Below are 19,248 nucleotides of genomic sequence, written 5' to 3' on the forward strand. Positions count from 1 at the left end.
TATCATGATAAATGTAACAAAAGTTGTTGAAAGGAGTTGTTGTAGGAGTTGACATTTTTGACAATTTGTAGTGTTGATCTCCACTTGCTGCTGTGACAGAAAGCCTTGTAAGCAAAAAGCCATGAGGCTAATTTACAAAAAAAAGTGTTAAATTAATGAAAAATGCTGTGATTGGCTGACAGTGGTCATTAAGGATTTATTACAATAAACTTATAAAATATTAATAATCCTATTCTTGCATATAGAGCCCTGGTTAGAATAAAACCAAGACCCCAGCACCGCACAGTACTATCAGTACTGTAATCATCCAGCAACTTGCATAAAGAGTTAAAGATCTATATTATTACCTTCCAATATTAAACAGAAAACAACAAAGGAAAAATATTTCAGGTCATTAATATGCAATAAATTAACAATTATTGCTAAAAATGACAACACTGGATTTTTTTCTATTGCAGTATAAGAGGTATTTTCCATTCTTTTACTTTGTTTTCTTAAAAACAAAAAAAAAAAACAAAAACCCATAACCCTTGCCAAATATGGCACAGAATGTCTAGGTTTTTTCTGGAACCAGCTCATGAAAATCTGTAAGCAAAGCATTTAAAACTCCATGCTTATTATATTTCAGCACACAATGGTGCAGAGAGATCCTGACTCATATCAGGGAGGGCAAGGACCAGTGCGCTACTTGCCTCTGTTGCCATAGCAACAGGATGCAGCTATAGCATCAGCATCTTCAACCTGTGGCATTCCGGCTGATCATGTACATCATCAATGCTGTTGTTGGCATTATGGGAATTGTAGTTCCAACAGCTTTGGAAACTGACGTGCATGATCCTTAACTAGCTCTTAAATTCTCCAACATCTTTTCCTATGGTTTTTTTTTGCTTCCACCCACTCAGTTTCTATGCAGTATATAAAAACCCATCCTTTATATTCTTCTGCAATGCTCACACTGCGACCTTTCTCCCCCCTCCCCGCGCATTTGTGTGTCTCTGCATGTGTCCTGCCTTCTCCCTGCTCCTCCCCCTCTTTCCCTCCTCCTACCCTTGGCAGAGCAGATATAAATCATATCCATCACCTCCTCCCCTCCCCAAATAAGAGTATTAAAAAAGGTTCTGAAACAAAGGAGCCCTGCAGTGTCCCGCGACTCAAAGAAAAAAAAAGAATTCTGTGTGCCCAAAGCACAGCCAAGCAAAAGGGACTAGGGGTCCTGTCTGCATTAGCCTCACAGGGGGGGGGCAGCAAAGCCAGTGCTATTCACTCAGGCAAGGGGAGCCCATGCAGTGGCCCTCCAGCTGTTACTTCTCCATACCTGACAGTGATCAGCAACAACTGATTCACCTATTATTTTAGAGGATTTATCATAGCAAATGTGATAGACTACTGCGGGTAACTTTTTCAGCTGTATCAGTTAGCTAGCCCCTCAATATTCTGCATTACATCTATTTGAATAGAACCTTTGGTGCAATGTAGCCCACACACCATATACCTGTGTAAAAGCATATCCACATATTGAAGGTTGTCTTTTATCATTATTCTTTATTTATATAGTGCCACCACATTTCTGCAGTGCTTTAGTAATGATTCATCTTTCACATAAATGATTGGCCAAGTGGAGCTTACAATCTAATGTCCTTCTTCACACAGGATCTGATACACTATAGAGATCCTAATAGAACCTCTTGTTAGTGGAGGTTGTAGTCTCATGATGGAGGGGATGCAGGCTGTGAGGACACAAAGTGATCCCTGCATGGAGCTGCAATGGCCAATGCAATGCTGCTCCCTCACGCAGCCCCAGCTACTGCCCGTTAGAACAACGTGGTGGAGGTGTGCCAGTGTCCTTCCGCTGCTGGCGGAGGGATCTGCAAGTGGAGGCATTAGAAGGAGATAGGGGGAGGGGGACTACACCCGGGCGCTGCCCTATTTCCTTGGCTTCTGCTGGCTGTCTGAGCTCAGATTATCTCCGGCCGTGACGGAGCCGCTTCACCCCCCTTCCCCGTTACCGGCTACCCACACCCTATTCCCCCCGCAAGCTCTAGTGAGGAACCGTTATTTTGCAGCGTGACGACCCCCTTTCTACCCGCACTGAAGATGTCCGGCTGGCAGGATTACGTGGATATGCTGATGGCCGATGGCAGCTGCCAGGAGGCCGCCATTGTCGGTTACGTGGACGCCAAGTACGTCTGGGCAACGACTCCGGGGGGCATCTTTCAGATTATAACGGTAAGCGGAATGAGGATGCAGGAGACTGATTGCCGCTATGTGCTGCACCTGCCGCCTGGGGGCGGGACTTGCGTCTAACGGGCTCCGGCTGCACAAAGGGGCCACACGGGACGCGGCTTGTCTGTATCTGTGCCGGTAATTCTGCGCTCCCCTGGGGGGCAATGTGTGTGTATGGTGCTGCCCTACTGCATAGAGTGTGCAGAGCTTTCACTGGAGGCCATTAGTGACCCAGTGCAAGTGGCACCAGGCCCAGTGCTTTACCGCGACACGTCGCATGCGACTTTAGTATGTCAGCAGTATAGCCGTATATATGCATATTGTAATGCACTTATTATTCAGCCAATGTCCCCCGGGGGCACTGGCCTCGCATTGTCTTATTGGATTCACAGGGTTTTTGAGAGGAGGGCAAAAAGGGCATTTGAAGAAGGAACTCTGTATCAGGGTGGCCCTCTGGGGGAAGGAATGGAAATAAAAGTACAATAGACCTGTACTGAGTAATTGTGTTCTCTATATTTGTCTGTGATGTTCAGTCTCGGGTTGTAGTTCAGCAACAACAGAGGCTGGAGATCCCTGATCCATTTACCCACTGCTAACATTGGGGCCTCCTGTATGTTACTATGTATTCCTCTATGGCCAAGGGCCCTCTGTTCTCTAAATGGCAGTGGAAACTTCTATCCTTGTTCAAGGGCTATGGGCACAATCAGTGCAGCTATTTCCTATGGCCATTTTGCCTTTAGGGAAGGTGTGTGCTAAGTGCAGCCCTGTGCTGCTTCTCACTACACCACTGGCTCTTGCTTGATGCTGGGAGTTGTAGGAAAGGTCCATGTGATCTTCCCACTGTTAATCTGCTGCCTCTGGAATGCTAGTCTGTATCTGGGGGAACTCTGAATGAATGTATGTAGTACAGGGAGGAACAGCCTCTGTGCCCCTGGAAGCCTGAAGGTAGTAGCAGGAGGGCCGCAGCATGCCCATCTTTGGTGTAGGGTGAAATGTGTAGGATCAGGCCGGCGTGCCATTGACTCACCACAAGTCGTTTGCATAGCACCCAGCCGCTGTCGTGGATGAGATTTAAAGCACCTGACGTAAGCAGCTTTCGTGAATCCCAGCCCCCGCTTCTCTCTCCATATTCTTCTGCAAGATGGCGTGGTCCCATTGATTTTTTTTTTCTCCTCTGTCTCCCTAACATTTACATTTTTTAGTCTCCCTGCCCGACATCATTGCTGGGTACCTCTACCTTTTTTTCCCCCCTCTCGTAAGCATCGCTGTGTCGTTAAGATTTGTGCTTTAGGGGTGCTGAGATCTAATTGGGTAGCGCAATTAAAAATTCTGCTGCATTCACAATGGCATCCTGCTGAATGGGGGCTACATAATGCCGTCCTTAACTCTCTCATGGCTAGTGTAGAAGCCCAAGAAAGAGCCATTTGTTTTGTGATTTATACATTACAGCCAAATTCAGTCGGTCCTTGTTTAAGGCTTCACATTGCAGTTGCATTTTTATGTCACATATATTTCAAACCCAAGCTGAAGTATTTTGGCACGAAGCCCAAAAACTTTAAAAATCACGCTGGTTGGTGCTGAATGAATCTGCCAGTGTCTGTCATACCATTCCAGTTGTGGCATAGCCGATGAACAATCTGCTGGGCCTTAGAAAGCTCATATTGCACATTGGTGTCTGTATCGGGTTTTAATTGAGAGATTTTTCAAGTCATCAATATAAAGCAGTTATTCCACTTCCTCCTCTGAGAACTTGTGCAGAATAAGTTCTTCTATAGAGCCAACTTTAAATGAGTCAAATACTCAGAAATAATTAACTGTAGTTCGAAGCATTCTTCCAATACACAGTAAATCTTTTATTCATGTAGTTAGTTGGGACTTGTGATTTCTATTGAAAGAATCATTTTTCAGTGCGTTGCTATTTCTTGTCCTTGCTACTTTTACCATTGGAACAATGTAGCAAGTCAGCTCTTCCTTAGCCAAGATTATTATTCCCACTGGGAAATGGAGTCTTGGCTGGAGAAGAGCTGACTCTTGCTACATTGTTTCAGTGGTCCAAGGAGTCAGGACCAGCAGTGCAATAAATAGCAAGTGACAGGCTGTTTTTAATAGCCATTGCAATTCCATTTAACTGAAGATTTGAATTATTTTAATGTAAATTTGAGAGTTGGTGAACTTTTTCACTTTGCAATTTGTTAGTATTTGGCTGACATTTCCTTTTAATATCAGACTGCAAGATTGTGACATTAATTTGAGTGACAAATTTAGAGCAATAGTCTGATTAATACATCATCAGTCTGGTTAATAATACACTGATGTCTCATTTGGGTAAGAGTGTCTCAACTGGGGCTGAGCAGCAGCTATTGAACTGTAGCTCCTTGCATTGCTAATAGCAGAGATTTCAGGATCAGCAATACCCAGGGGCTGTGGGTGATACGCTACCTTTATTGATCACTTATGATTTATCTCTATGTAAGTACATCTGGAGAAGGGTTAATCACTGGCACGGCCACTGGTAATTTAGGATGATATCACAGAACAGAGTAGAATGTTAGCCCTTGGGGATCCTACGAGTAATATTTGAACAGTTGTTCAGTATGTTCAGTTAATTTATGGAATAACTTGGCTTGCTTTCAGCAGCAACTGCACATTTTATGATTCATACTTTTTATTTTTGTATTACCCTGGTCAGAATGATTGACAGGGCTGCTAGTGCCTATCATATGACACATTGGTGGCGGGCGTGCAAGTTGGATGGGTTGAATATAGAATATTTAGGCCTGGTGTGACTCTGCAGTTATTAAGCATTGGCAAAGTGCTGGGAGCTGCTGCTTTTTACTGCTGTGTAGCACAGCTTAACCCCTCTAGCTATTTTATTATGTTCCTTTATTTAGAATTGACTCATTTACAGAGATGACTCTTTTCTCTGAGTAAATGATGAGCAATCTATTTCTTCTTGTTTATACAGTGTATTGGGGGAAAAAACTTTTATTTCAGTTTACAAAAAAATATTTAGTATATCAACTTTAGCAGGCAAAAAACTGCAGTACAGCAGTAATGCTATCACTTCAAATAAAGGACTGTGGTGTCTGCTCTAGTAGTTGAAATGTCCTTTATCCTTTAAAGGACAAGGAACCCCCCATGTGGGCCTGGCTTCCAGCATGCATGCATTTGGTCTTGCTCTATGGGATGCCGAAATACAATGATCAAGAACGAGTAGTTGGTAAGAGCTATGTTAAACTGGCCCTGAAATATCTGCTTTTTCGGCTCAGGCCAAACAATTGGATCACAGTGATTTGAATGTAGGCTTCCAGGGCTGCATCAACAAGCCCAACAGAATGCTGCTGACTGTTAGTGCTAGTGTTAGTGACTGTTAGAACTAAACCCTAGAAATTAATATTGCTAGAAATGGCATGTTTTATGTACTGAACTTATGTCACCAACCTAGTCTCAGCATCTCTATCGTAGTAATGATCCTTGTCTTTACAGTTGTAACAAATTCCAAGATGGAGAACTCCTGTGACAAGTGTCTGCAACGCTCACATGCTCAGTGGGGGGGGGGGGGCTCTGGGCAGCTGTTGGGATGCTAAGCTTAGGGGTCATTGCAAATTAACAAGCAGAAAATGAGGTTTGCCTGTAATAGAAGCTGATACTAAAGGGCTGATTATTACATTTAGATGCCTAGTTGCACTGGTTACTGAGCTGCCATGTAATGAGAATCTGAAAAAAAATTACCAATCAGCCTTATCTTGTGATATATCTGTGTTTTTATATATATATATATATATATAATACTGTAAGCTCAGTAACACATAGATAAGATTTTTCCACAAAAAAAAATAAACTCAGGTTTTTCTCTGAAACCTGCTCTGTTTGAGGGGCTACATCAGCTAGTGTGCAGCCAAAGGAGCAAGTCTAGGTGAACAGATTGGCTGTGTTTCTATGCAGGCTGAGAAACGGCCATGTCTAGCATTAGCCTTACGGCTTTCTGGATGTTAGGTTTCCAGATAAGTGATTCATACCTGGGATGCCAACAGCAGTGAAGACATTCTCTACCTATATTTGTTTTTTGTTGTTTGTATGAAACCGTATATGTATAATTTCACACACTTTTTAAATTAAATTCAGTTGGGTGGAAAATTCTAGCCATTGATAAATACATAACTGAAAGCAACCAGCAACTACAGCTGGCCATTCAATGGCAGATATTGCCTGCAGACTCCACAGCTGAATATTTGCCTGTAGACTCCACAGCTGAACAGATTCCTGTAAATCAAAAGATAGCCTCTCTGACCAGTATGGGAATGGTGCTATGTCATTTATCAATAGGGAAAGCTGGTTGGCACAATTGGCTTCCAAACCAGTGGTGGCAAAAAAGGGAGCTACAGGTATGGGACCTGTTGTCCAGAATGCTCGAGACCTGGGGTTTTCTGAATAAGGGATGTTTATGTAATTTGGATCTCCATACTTTACGTCTTCTAAACATTATCTAAACATTAAATAAACCCAATAGGATTGCTTTGCCTCCAATAATGATTAATTATATCTTAGTTTGGCTAAAGTACAAGGCATTGCTTTATTATTACAGAGAAAAAGGAAATATATTTTTTAAGCATGAATTATTTCCTTGAAATGGAGTCTGTGGGAGATTGCCTTACCATAATTTGGAACTTTCTGGATAACTTGTTTCCAGATAACTGGTCTATGCTTGTTTGATGACATTTATACACAGGCATGTTCAGTATGTTCTGTAAAACAGATGTTTATTCATCAAGCATATTGATTACGTACAATATTATTGGATACAGGATGTGAAGACCCTGTTCAATAGATCTTATAAAATCTTGCTGTGTATGACATGCCATATGTGACCATATCTCATCAAAACTGTTGCAGTGTGCTGTAAAGCAGAGTTGGTGGTTTAGTTAGGCTCAGGTTCTAGTGCTAGGCAGGCTTGTCTCAGCCTGGCCAATGCTGGTCTGTGGCTTTCAGAGGTATAAATTTCCATTTTCTTTTTGTGGCATGGGGAATATGTCCTTATTGACAAATGTGTCTCTGGTGATGCTTCTATGGCTGCCCTAGCAGCTTGCAGTGTGAGAGCGACGCAAGGAAGTTGCCCATCCTACACTGGGACTGGGTTACGGCCAAGTTTTCTTTTTAGTGAACTTTTATTGGCATCTTAAATTATTGCGTAATCTGTAATAACATTCAGTAAATTGCACATCATCAAATTGAGCATAATCCAATCGACTGAATAGCTCATTTAAACCACTGGCTTACTATTGTCACTGAATATATTGCTGTATCTAAAAAAAAAAAATACAAAAGTAATTAAAAATACAAGAATTTACAGCAGTCTCATGGCTTGTGTGCAAGGCTTGGTAGCTTTTGAGTATTTAGGGACATCGGCAGTGAAGCCATGTTTGTCCTTACCCAACATCTGTCTCTCACCTAATAAGGGTGTCTTATGACTGCTTTTGGAATTTTGAGTTTTGTAAAATGTTTGATATACAAGTGTTTTCCTATTACAAGACCCATCTCTGTGACTGAAGGAGACTTGAAGGAGCTCTGCAGCACATCTATGGATATTTTTGTTGCCATTGCCTGTTTCAATATGTGCTCCGTGTACATTAATTTTGCTAACCATAGGTCAGAAATGAGGTTATTTGTAAGCTCAAGGTTACGGCTTTGTTTTGCAGTTCTCTTGGTACTCCAGGGAGCTGCAGTGTTGTACGGATTTGTTTTGTAGATGTTTTGGGCCCTAAAGAGGCCAAGCGGGATCCCTGCTTGGGAATCACTTCACTTGAATTATTTTGGGACAGCTACCTCTTAGTTCCTGGCAGCAATAACAGTAAGCAGTTCTGTTTTAGGATCTTTTGTCAGAGAGACTGCTGCTATTGTTTTGTGTATTACGTTAAAGAATTTTGTTGCAAAACATCTGGCGCCTGTTCATTTGTATCCAAATCATCCCCCACATACCACAGAGTCCCATTCCCGAAAGTGAAAAAAAGCCTGTGTAACCCATACATTACTTGTTAGGGAAAAGCTAGACCTCACATTCATAAAAAATGGTTCTGCTATGTGTTCCCAACTTAGTACTGAAAAATAAAAACTGCTATATCACTAGAATACTTAACTAGAATACCTTTTAAAGAGTAAAAAAAAAAAAAGTTATGAAATAAGTAGCTAGTTAGTCAGGGAATGTCTATTCGGAACTGTTTGGTTTGTTTAATAGAATAGAGTGCTTTTGCACCCAGCTCTGATAATGCCCATCCATTGACATATATAAAAATTGACCCTTTTATAAGCTTCTCTATCCAGTGGTGATGCAATATCATCTCTTTCGCTTTACGAAGGACATTTCATTCCATTTTAAATAAATATTTTTTTCCATGTACTGTGTAGCCAGTAGCCGTAGTTTTCAGGCTGTAAAACGGTTGGAGTATATATGTCTGTACATATGACACTTAAAGTGGTTGTTCACCTTTAACTGAAAGCTATTCTGAGACAATTTGCAATTGGTTTTCTTATTTTTATTATTTGCAGGTTATTTAGCGTTTTGTTCAGCAGATCTCCAGTTTGGAATTTCAGCAACAAGCTGGTTGCTACGGTCCAATTTAACCTAGCACCCAGGCAGTGGTTTGAAAGAGAGACAGGAAAATAAATCCAAGGAGGGCCTAAATAGAAATATAAGTAATACAAAGTAACAATACCAACACAATTGTAGCCTCACAGAATAATATTTTTGTTGGCTGCTGGGGTCAGTGACCCCATTTGAATGCTGAAAAAAGTCAGAAAATGAAGGCAAATAATTCCAAAATTATAACAAATAAAAAATGAAGACCACTTGATAAGTTGCTAAGAATAGACCATTCTATAACATACTAAAAGTTAACCTGATGGTGAACAACCCCTTTAACCAAATCTAGATTACAAAGTAGCTCAGACTTTATATTATTATTTATTGTTAGACTTTATAGTTATAGATTTCATAGGATCCCACTTTCAGTGTGAAGCCACTTTTCAGTATAATCAAGTTTGTATTGGTTTGGCTGCATAAGATCACCTGAAATCCTATTTGGAAATCTGAGGGACATTATAGTGCAATCCATGTTGCATAAATACTCAAAAGTCTATCTTCTGACAAACCTTGATATCTGTAAAGCAATTGGAACTAAGCTCTGACTAAAGGTGGCCATACACGCACCGATATTATCGTACAAAACCTCGTTTCGGCGAGTCGACCGATATTGCAGGAAGCTGCTGATATCGTCGACTCGCCGATCGGACCAGTTTGAAAATTTTGATCGGGCACCATAGAAGGCGCCTGACCAAAATTCTCCCTTCAGCGCTGAATCGGCAGAAGGAGGTAGAAATCCTATTGTTTCTACCTCCTTACCTGCCGATTCAGCCCTGAATGGTGTGTGGCGGATCTTACGATGTTTCGTGCGACCGATGGTCGTACGAAACATCGTCAGATCGCCACGTGTATGGCCACCTTAAGCTCCCATGGAAAAGATCAATGCACCAGAGGCCTCTCTTAAAGGAACAGTTCTGTGTAAAAATGAAACTGGGTAAAATGGATAGACTGTGCAAAATAAATAAATGTTATATAGTTAGGCAAAAATGTAATCTATAAAGGCTAGAGTGAGCAGATGTCTAACATAATAGCCAGAACACTACTTCCTGCTTTCAGCTCTCTAACCTCTTAGTCAGTCAGTGACTTTAGGTGGGCCACATGGGACATAACTATTCAGTTAGTTTGTGAGCACACAGGGCAGATTCAAAAGAAAACTAAACAATTATGCCCTCCCCCCCCTTCAAGTCACTGATTGGCTACTGACTGCTAACAGCTTAGAGAGCTGTAAAGGAGGAAGTAGTGATCTGGCTATTATGTTAGACATCTGCTCACTCCAGCCTTTATAGATTACATTTTTGCCTAACTATTGAAAACATTTTTGTTTTGCGCAGTCCATCTATTTTGCCCATTTTAATTTTTACACTGAACTGCTCATTTAAAGATAGGTCTGTATAAGTATGTGTATATGTGCAAATGGGTTTGTTTGGAGGGGTTGAACTTGATGGACTTTTCTCTTTTTTTCAAAGCAACATAAAGGAGAAGGGAAAGGAATCACTGGGGGGTGCCAAAATGTTAGACAGCCCCCCCAGTGATTGTATTCACTTACCTAATCCCCCTGGCTCGTGCTCCTGTTAACAAAAAAAAATGCACCAGTCTGTGGTACATGCAGGCCAGCGATCCCCTTCCATCTTCTTTCTTCGTGCAAGCTGCGCAGTAATGTGTGGAGCCGCGCCTTAACAAAAAAGTCCGCTTTTGACTGTACTGCACGTGCTCGGGCCCCAGGATCACAGCAAGAGAAGAAAGGAAGATCGCTCGTCTGCATATAACCCGGGCTGTTGCCATTTTCTGTTATAGGAGCAATAAGCCCTCCTCTGCCTGTTTGCATCCTCTCGCCCATTCCTTTTCTTGCTGCCCCACCCATTCCTTTCCTCCCTGCCCTACCTGGTCTCTCTGATGTTTGTCCTGCATGTTTCTTGTGCATGCAAACCCAAAGGGGTTGCGGCAGGGAACCCTCCATAGGTATGCACTGTGTGTGTGGGAAATGTAATGTGCAGTGCAATATATGGATAAGGATGCAGCAGTCTTTCTTTTCTTGGGCCCCACTGAATTTAGTTTTAAAGATAATAAACCAATGCATATACCTGTAAAACAGTTTAGATAAGGACAAGTGGTAGTTGTGGATTATCCTAAAAATGTTGAAGTATTCCTCTATATAAAATTTAAAAAAAAAAAAAAAATGTGGGTCTTATTACATCGAAAAAAGTTGTATAGTTTTGTTTAAGAGGATTGTTTTGGGCTCAACAATATTTTACAAAAAAAAAAAAAAACAGGGAAAAAAAGGGATGAAACCAACAGCAGAGAGATGACTTAACTTAAAAATGTAACAGAGAAGAAACAATGGAGCATGGATCTGGCTTGGTTGGATCTAAGTTGGTCAGGACTAGGGAAGGAAAAACCTGTGGGGGGGGTAGATGATTGAGGAAAGGTGGGTGTGTAAAGGGAATGAGGGTGAGAATTGCAGAAAGAAGATATATATTGAAGAAAAGAGCCGGCACAACAGGTCTTCATCATCAGAAAGAAAATATATCCAGCTGCTTTTAAGAGTCTTTACCTAGAAGTCAAGTTACCCATACTTCACAATATTTGGATACACCATGCATGAAGCAGAGAAAGTAGTCCCGAAATCTCTCTACTTGGCTAATAAAAGGTATTAGCTACTCCAGTATTTTCTGGTTTTAATCTATGGCTAATACAGTACACCACTCTGATACTAATCACAATATTTAATAGACATCTACTCAGATATGAGTTTCTGACCTAATTTTTGGCATCCGGTGGTGCAGGCGATATCCAATGTAGGGGGATCAGCTGTCTGGCTGCAAAGAAAAGAAGTATCGCGTTTTTATGCGGATAATCGGCTACATGTGGCTGTACCCGAGCGTATTCAATTCATTCGGATGCAGACACAGGTAGGGGGAGTTTTAAGCATATGGAGCATATATATTCTCGGCAATTGTTTTTTGGCTTGCCAAAAATATGTGCTATATGCTTTGTGTGGCATTAGCCTTAGAGATGAAGAGACTCAGTACTTTTCTGGGTAGGGAGCAGGGTCCGGAGGCAGGGGCTGCACAGTGAGAAAGGAAGAAACTGAGCATAGGCAAACAGGACTATTCTGTTTTTATTGGGCTACTCTCTTCTGAGTGACATGGGCTCTCAACCAATAGCGGGAGGGAGGATTTCGTTATAGAATTCAACACTGATGCAGAGTAGGAGGAGAGGAAAAATGTGTTTAGAGAGGGTTAGGACATATTTAATACAGTATATTAAAAAATGATAGAAAAGTAATATTTATATTTAGAAAGTGATTTTAATTAACAAATGGAATTTAAATAGTGAAAAAATAAATTCACAATAGTTCCCCTTTATGTCTGCACCCATCCCAAACCAGGCTTTAAGGTGATACTAGTTGTATTGAATCATGGTATGTAGAGGAAATAACCGAATTGTGGTGTGTAGTGTGTGGACTGCACGTTGTGGGACCGGTCCCAGATTCTTTAAAATATGAAACTATCACCTATGATTCACTGGTGTAGCTGTTATTCCATATGGTTCTACCTCCTGTATATGTATGTGTGTATAGTTATCTATTGGGTTACTACCTTTTAAGTCGTACCTGTTTCCTCCTAGGGACAATTGCTTTATGGGATTGTGGGTGTACTCCATGGTTTATTACATATTTGTAAACTATAATCATAGCGCCATTGAATTGGCCAGGTCACTTGCACTTCTGCTATAGTTCATTTGTATGCAAATAGCCTTGCATTGCACCCACAACCCCTTCTGATATTAATATTCTTGGATACAGTATGTGGTTGATCAAGTAAAAAGAAATGTGATTGGTGGCTTTAGCTTTGTTCCTTTGCTCTGGACCCTGCTTTTATATTTAAACAGTGTCTCATCTGTTACCCTTTTTGGGGTAGGCTAAACCAACCCCCCCCCCCCCCCCGCTCCCATTAGGATGAATGCCCCTTGCATATAATACAGGCACAATAGATCATAGAAGCCTTCATATTTGGTTTTGAGGTTAATTTAAGATTTGTAGGCTGGTTCTGAAAGGTTTTCATTCTCCTTTGCTAATGGGGACTCGTTTAATTTCCAGGTCCACCTAGGCCGATCCTCAAACTGCTTTTTAAGAGTCATGGAGGCATGATCGGACCAGGTAATGAGGCCTATGCTTGTCTGGGTTACTGTTTGCAAAGTCTTATTTGTCAGTTTGCAAATAATCCCCTATAGAGTATATGGTAAGAAATGACTGCACTGCCTTCAATAAGTATTATTCCCAAAGGTTCAGTTAGGGTTTGTATGTCATATTCTAAGTTTGCTTAGTTGCTTCATTTAGTTTGCTTGTGTAGCGCAGTAGCATGAAGGTTACATGGATTCTAATTTTCTTTCAAACTGGTAAATGTACTGGCCCATTTCATCAATTCCTTTTGAAATTACTTTTTTTTTTTTTAATTTTCTATTACACACAGATTTTTCTTTTCTGGTCTCTTGTTGTGATTAAACAGTGGGGATACATTTCAGCACATTATGGAATATATGTATCTAAGCCTACTGGTACCTAGCTATTCCAGGGCAGGTTACCCTGTTCCCAGACCCTCATTAGTAGGCTTTTTAATTGCATAGATAATTTATATAATTATGTTTACCAGCTTGAAATGTTTATCAATAGGCCATGTTTTGTGTTCGATGGTCATTTCAAAATCCTTTCTAAATTCTAAAATTGGGTCTTTTTTTTTTTTTTTTTTTTTTAAAGCCTTAAAGGGGTATAATTAAAAGTTGCAAATGTGTAACATTTTTTTACCAGTCTCTATTGATTTGCAGGGGTGTTAAACTCAATCAAATAAGGGGCCAAAATCTAAAATACAGGCTAAGTCGCAGGCCAAATTTTTTATTAAGATACTTATCAGTAGAAGGATAGATCCTTCCTCACGCTGAAACACCATATCGCACACCATCCACGTGCATTAATCATGTTCTGAAAATAAAAACAAGCGCAAAGCAAACTGTAAGCAAAGCAGTTAAATTATAATCCGTGGGACAGAACTCGCCCACCAGGTGCAAACTTGCGGCGCAGGGTTGCAGTTCTGTGGAAGCGAATGCTTTTGCCTGTTTGATGTAGCCCGTAGTGACTGTACCTGACCGTGCAGCACCAATTGCCTGACTGCGTCTCTCCAAGTGGCCACTTACATTCTGCCCTGCAGGGTGCGTGGTGCATATTAAGTCATTCCGCACCATGCACCCTGCAGGGCAGAACGAAAGCGGCTGCTCGAAGGGCCACTGGGACTGGAGCGGCGCAGTCAGGCTATTACACAGTCAGGCGATTGGTGCTGCAAAGTCACCACGGGCTACATAAATCAGCCAGGCGGGCCAAATTTGACCCGTGGGCCTTGTGTTTGACACATGTGATTTACAGTATTAAATAGTCTAGTCATTATGTGAAATCCAGGCTTTGTCTGTCTGTAACATCAGGGGATGGCCAGACTCTTCTTAAAAAAAAAAAAAAAATAGCTAGCTACAAAGACAGATGTTTGACCAATTTAACATTATTTAGTAATACAGTGTGAAGTCCAAAAAAAAATCTGCCTAATCCGCCCCTCTTTTCTGTCTTTTCTACACCTAATGCAACATTTCTTAGATATTATTCAACAGTAATACACTGTTACCTACTGTATTACTGCTAAATGTACAAATATTAACATTGCACATTATGGCACAAATGGGCACTGATTGCCCCAACATAGACAAGGTGGCGTGCAGGTGAATTAGATTTAATTAGTGAGTGCATCACTGGGTGGGTACTAATGCATAGTATATAATATTTAATGCCTATGCCAAGCCATTTTCATGTTCTGCACAATTGTATCTTAAAGGATAAACATTTTTAATTTTCTTTGTAGCTCATGGTTAATTCTTTGCTTGTATTGTGTGGAGCCAACTTGATTAAGTTCTAACACAGGATAAAGGCATAATCATTTTGTTTTGGTTTTTTTGTGATCCTACTTGAGCTCTGTATTGTAATATTGCCATTTTCTGTACAAGTTTTCTCATGTTTAATGGCCTTTGTATGGAGTATATAAACCATTAGAGCAATTGAAAGGTAAAGACATATATTTGTTGCTAATGTTTTCACCTCACACATGAGACTATAATTGTAAGTAGAAATAAGCCCCATGCATTATTATACGTTGGGGAAGGGTGCGACTGAATCGTTGGTAATGGCTTATACTGGGGTGAATGTTGTATTTTTTGCATTTGTGATAGGCAGTCTTAATTATACAGTGCTTTGTAGATGGGTAGGTTTTTAACAGTACATATGGTTTTGGTATCTGGTTGTGGCTCAAATAGATATTTGAGTGAAAAACCCACTGAACTGGGGACCAAGTTTGGTTGTGGCTGTATCTGGGTATATGGCCTGGGGTGGGGTCATATGGCCTGGGGTGGGGTCATATGGCCTCCCCCTCACTTGTTGGACTTGGTGAGCTTGGTAAGTGGATCTCCGCACCTATGTTGCCAGCTTTTAGCACAGAAATAACAGAAGTATGCATTTTGCACCAGAATCTGCTCTGTGTGCCTGCACCCGGCCTGATGCAATGGCTCTGGAAGCAGGCACAGGGAAAGGCTGATGCCAGTGTAGGGGCCGATCCTCTGCCTGCTTTATCCACAGGCCCGAGTCAGCTCCGTCTGTCATTAGCCTTACATAGTGTGCCAATGGATAGGATGTTGTAGAGAGTGGCAGTTTGTTATAACGTTGCTAGGGTCACTGATTCTGGTATCCACTTGTTTCTCTGCCTGCACCCAAAATCATCGCATCAGCTGAGTTGCAGGGGCACGGAGTGGATTTTGGCTCAGAATTGCATACTCGCATGTTCTGACTGAAATCCACTCAGTGTGCCTGCACCCCAGCTGATGTAGTGGCTCAGAGTGCAGGCACAGGGAAAGGCTGATGCCAGCGTAGGGGCTGATTCTTGGCCTGAGTTTATCTGCAGCACCGTCTGGCATTGGCCTAAATAGAAGTAATACAGATGTATAAATCATAACAATACAAATGAAGTTTAACAATCTGTCTCAGTCTGCAACTTAACCAGGCAGTATTTTACAGTGTGGGGAAAAGCAGTACAAGAATCTATGAAGAAAAACATTTTTTTTTCTCCTTGTATATATATTTACCCCATCTTCAGTTAATTTTAAAGTAAACGTTTCCACTGAACAAAGAGCAGAGTGTAACATCCTGGCTCAGATTGCAATGAAAGAGAACCACACACGTGGCGATTTTCGATCTTTCGTGCGACCATCGGTCGCATTAAAGATTGTTCCAACCCTCCACTGACATTCAGGGCTGAATCGTCTGATATGGAGGTAAAAACAATAGGATTTCTACCTCCTTCTGCCGATTAAGCCCTGAAGGCAAATTTTGCTCAGGCGCCTTCAATGGCGCCCGATCGGCGAGTCACAGCCTTCTGTGATATCGGTCGCCTCGTCGAGTTGCCATACACGCACCAAATATCGTACAAACGAGGTTTCACACAATATTATCGGTGCGTGTATGGCCAGCTTAAGTTCCACTTGCAGCCCAGTTACGGCCCAGTAATGGGTCCTTTGGCTGTGGGAGCTATAACACACGAGCAATGTTGTATAAATTACAAATGGCTTCTGGCAGCTCCAAGGTTATATTTTTTGTTTTTTTTCTTCAGTGTTATGGGGAGAACAGTGTAACCTTTATTATGCATTTGCTGATGTTAAATTTGTTGGTATTTTTTAGCAAGAGGGTGCTTTGTTCAAGCTTAGGGTTATATTTGAATGTTTTTCATCCTGCACATGTGGAAATGTGCAGTGAGCAAAGTAAAACTTTGAGTGCAATCGCCATGTTTTTTCCCACAGTGCAGTGCTTCCCCCCCCCCCCCCAGAATTCCTGCCTTTGCCTGGGTGAAATGCATGATTGCCCTTTTGCCAAGGATTGTTAGGACATATCCACTACTCATTTGAAACGCACGGACCAAAGAGAATCTATGGGCAGCTTCAATAATGTGGTTGTTTTTAAAGATAATTTTTAGTGTAGAAACTGAAACTGGGACCATATATTATTCATTCAAGTCTAAAGGGGTTTTGAGTTATGCTTTATGCTCCCTTTATGTTTAGCCCAAGTGCCCCCTTCTGCTTTAGACACTAAAGGCCTCTCTGCTCAGTTCTGTTGGTCATTGTGGCCATGCCCTGACAGTACAGCAGGGGGTGCTTGGGTTACACATTCCCAATATTTTTATGGTTGTGTCAAGGAAGTATATGTCCCATTGACAGAATCTAAACAATTACGTGTATTTATTATAGTAACTTATAGAATTTGTAGAAAATTGATGCAATCGTCAATAACAAACAAATGGCTTTGTACTTTGTTCCGGCAGCCTGCAGAAATTGATGTGCTCATAGGGAAGGACAGAGAAGGATTCTTTACTGGTGGCCTAACTGTGGGAGGAAAGAAATGCTCTGTTATAAGAGACAGCCTCTATATTGATAACGATTTCACAATGGACATCAGAACAAAGAGTCAAGGAGGAGAACCAACATACAATATTGCTGTAGGAAAAGCCGTAAGAGGTAAGGTCTTGTGGTGCCTTAGTGTGTGTGTATATTTGATTCTGTGTTGCTAAGCCTGGGTTTGCAGAAAGGATTTTGTTGGAGGTTGGACTGGACCTCTTTGAGTATAAAGGCCTCAATGTTATTTTATATTTTTCAAACAACAAGAAGTTACTGCACTTCTCATCCTGTGCATCAGGTTCCCTATTATGGTGCATAAACAAGATTGCCTTGATAATAGTGTACACAAAATGGCACAGCCTGCTTGCTGTTATTTTGAATTCCATGACTAAAGGGAACAACATTTAATAAATAATTTATATAACGTAAGTAAACTTTATTTTGCTCGACTAACATGATAAAAAAGGATTTGGAATTATTTCTTATGGGGACAGGTCCCCTATAACAAGAAGACCTGCTATCCCATCTGTAATTATAGCCAAGAGGAATACCTGCATCCAGGCAATATCTAAATATCCTTATTTCTATAAATATGTACATGTATTACACCAGATGGCTGTTTGTGGCTGGGAGACTTGCCCAGCATGGTTAAGGCTACAGCACAGCCAACATGAGGAGCAGTTTTTAGTATTTGCTAGATTTATGTAACTGGGAAAAGGCTCTGTGGGGTTGCATGCTAAAATATTTGTGTTGTGGCTTTACATGCTGCCTAAGTTTTGGGGGGCATATTTAAGTAGAGGGGTAAACCACCTCTTCATCAGAAAGGATCTCCATAGTTCTCTGTTCCCATTTATTCTGCAGGGATTGTCTGTGACAATGCACAAAGTAGGTTTGGCACAACCCCTATTGATTGAACGCATGTTGTACAAGGGGATATACAGTCCCTTAAAACTGCAAGTTGGTGCAAAATATCTCCTGCAGTGAGTTTAGGATGTGGCCTACAAAGTTCAGTTGCCCTTTATTTCCAATCAAGATGGAGCAGTTTGATCATCAAAACAAATTCCTGTTCAGTATAATGAGCAATTCAATGTACAAGGGAATGGGCACACTGAGCGCTAGTACCCATATGAGGCAGGTGGTTTTGGCGGGGGACTGTAAATGTGCAGACTATTTTCATACATGACAGTTTTTTAGTTTAGCTGGAATCTTAAACACAAAGCACCATGGGATGTTTACATGTGTAACTATGTTGTTTCACTTGTAAAGAAAAGGGCAAATTGTACGTTATTTTCCTTTCCTGGACATTATCCAAATCAGCACACACTGGGATATCCCATGCCCTGAAGGACCCTCACCAAAGCTTTAAAAGCCAGCTACTCTGTATGGCACGTTGGCCAGGCATGTGGATTCAGCCCCATCCACCTAAAAAACAAAACAAAACAAAAAAAAAAACAAATCTTGACCGAATCACAGGACAAATATATATGTATATATATATATATATATAATTAAATATAATATATTTATGTGTATAATATACAACATTCTGATTGCTGAGCACAATCTCATTGTATCTTTTTCTTTTTTTCTTTTTCAGTCTTGGTTTTTGCAATGGGCAAGGAAGGCGTCCACGGAGGCGGCTTGAATAAAAAGACATTCGCAATGGCAAAATACTTGAGAGATATGGGATTCTAATTCTAGGCTGACTTACATTCTAGGGGTTTAAAAAAACAAACAAACATTATTGCTACTAAACTTTCCTGTCTCAATAAGGCATTCCTTTGTCTGGAAACTTTATTAGCAATGCCATGGTGATGGGGGATGAAGCTGTGTCTCCTTTGTATCCCTATTTAGTGGGGAAAGTTGTTCTTTTATTATTTTTTCTCTTCATTTTGGTTCTTTGTGTAAACAAGCAT

At 41.0% G+C, this 19,248-nt stretch overlaps 1 protein-coding gene across 1 annotated transcript; it reads left to right on the forward strand.

Annotated features, from left to right (window-relative positions):
• The first annotated feature begins 1,979 nt into the window (after window positions 1–1,979).
• Window positions 1,980–19,063, forward strand: pfn2 (profilin 2). The gene is made up of 3 exons (NM_001016098.2): window positions 1,980–2,226; window positions 17,260–17,452; window positions 18,930–19,063. The coding sequence occupies exons 1-3, from the start codon at window positions 2,095–2,097 to the stop codon at window positions 19,025–19,027; spliced, it is 423 nt and encodes a 140-aa protein (NP_001016098.1). The 5' UTR covers window positions 1,980–2,094; the 3' UTR covers window positions 19,028–19,063.
• Window positions 19,064–19,248: the final 185 nt, after the last annotated feature.

The sequence above is a fragment of the Xenopus tropicalis genome, chromosome 5, assembly GCF_000004195.4.
Source record: "Xenopus tropicalis strain Nigerian chromosome 5, UCB_Xtro_10.0, whole genome shotgun sequence".
Lineage (NCBI taxonomy): Eukaryota > Metazoa > Chordata > Amphibia > Anura > Pipidae > Xenopus > Xenopus tropicalis.

Excerpts from the sequence above, each read along its gene's own strand:
- pfn2 (NM_001016098.2), top strand. The coding sequence starts at position 2,095 with ATGTCCGGCTGGCAGGATTACGTGGATATGCTGATGGCCGATGGCAGC. Across the intron at positions 2,227-17,259 it reads GCATCTTTCAGATTATAACG|CCTGCAGAAATTGATGTGCT; the intron begins GTAAGCGGAATG and ends TTGTTCCGGCAG. Across the intron at positions 17,453-18,929 it reads TGTAGGAAAAGCCGTAAGAG|TCTTGGTTTTTGCAATGGGC; the intron begins GTAAGGTCTTGT and ends TTTCTTTTTCAG.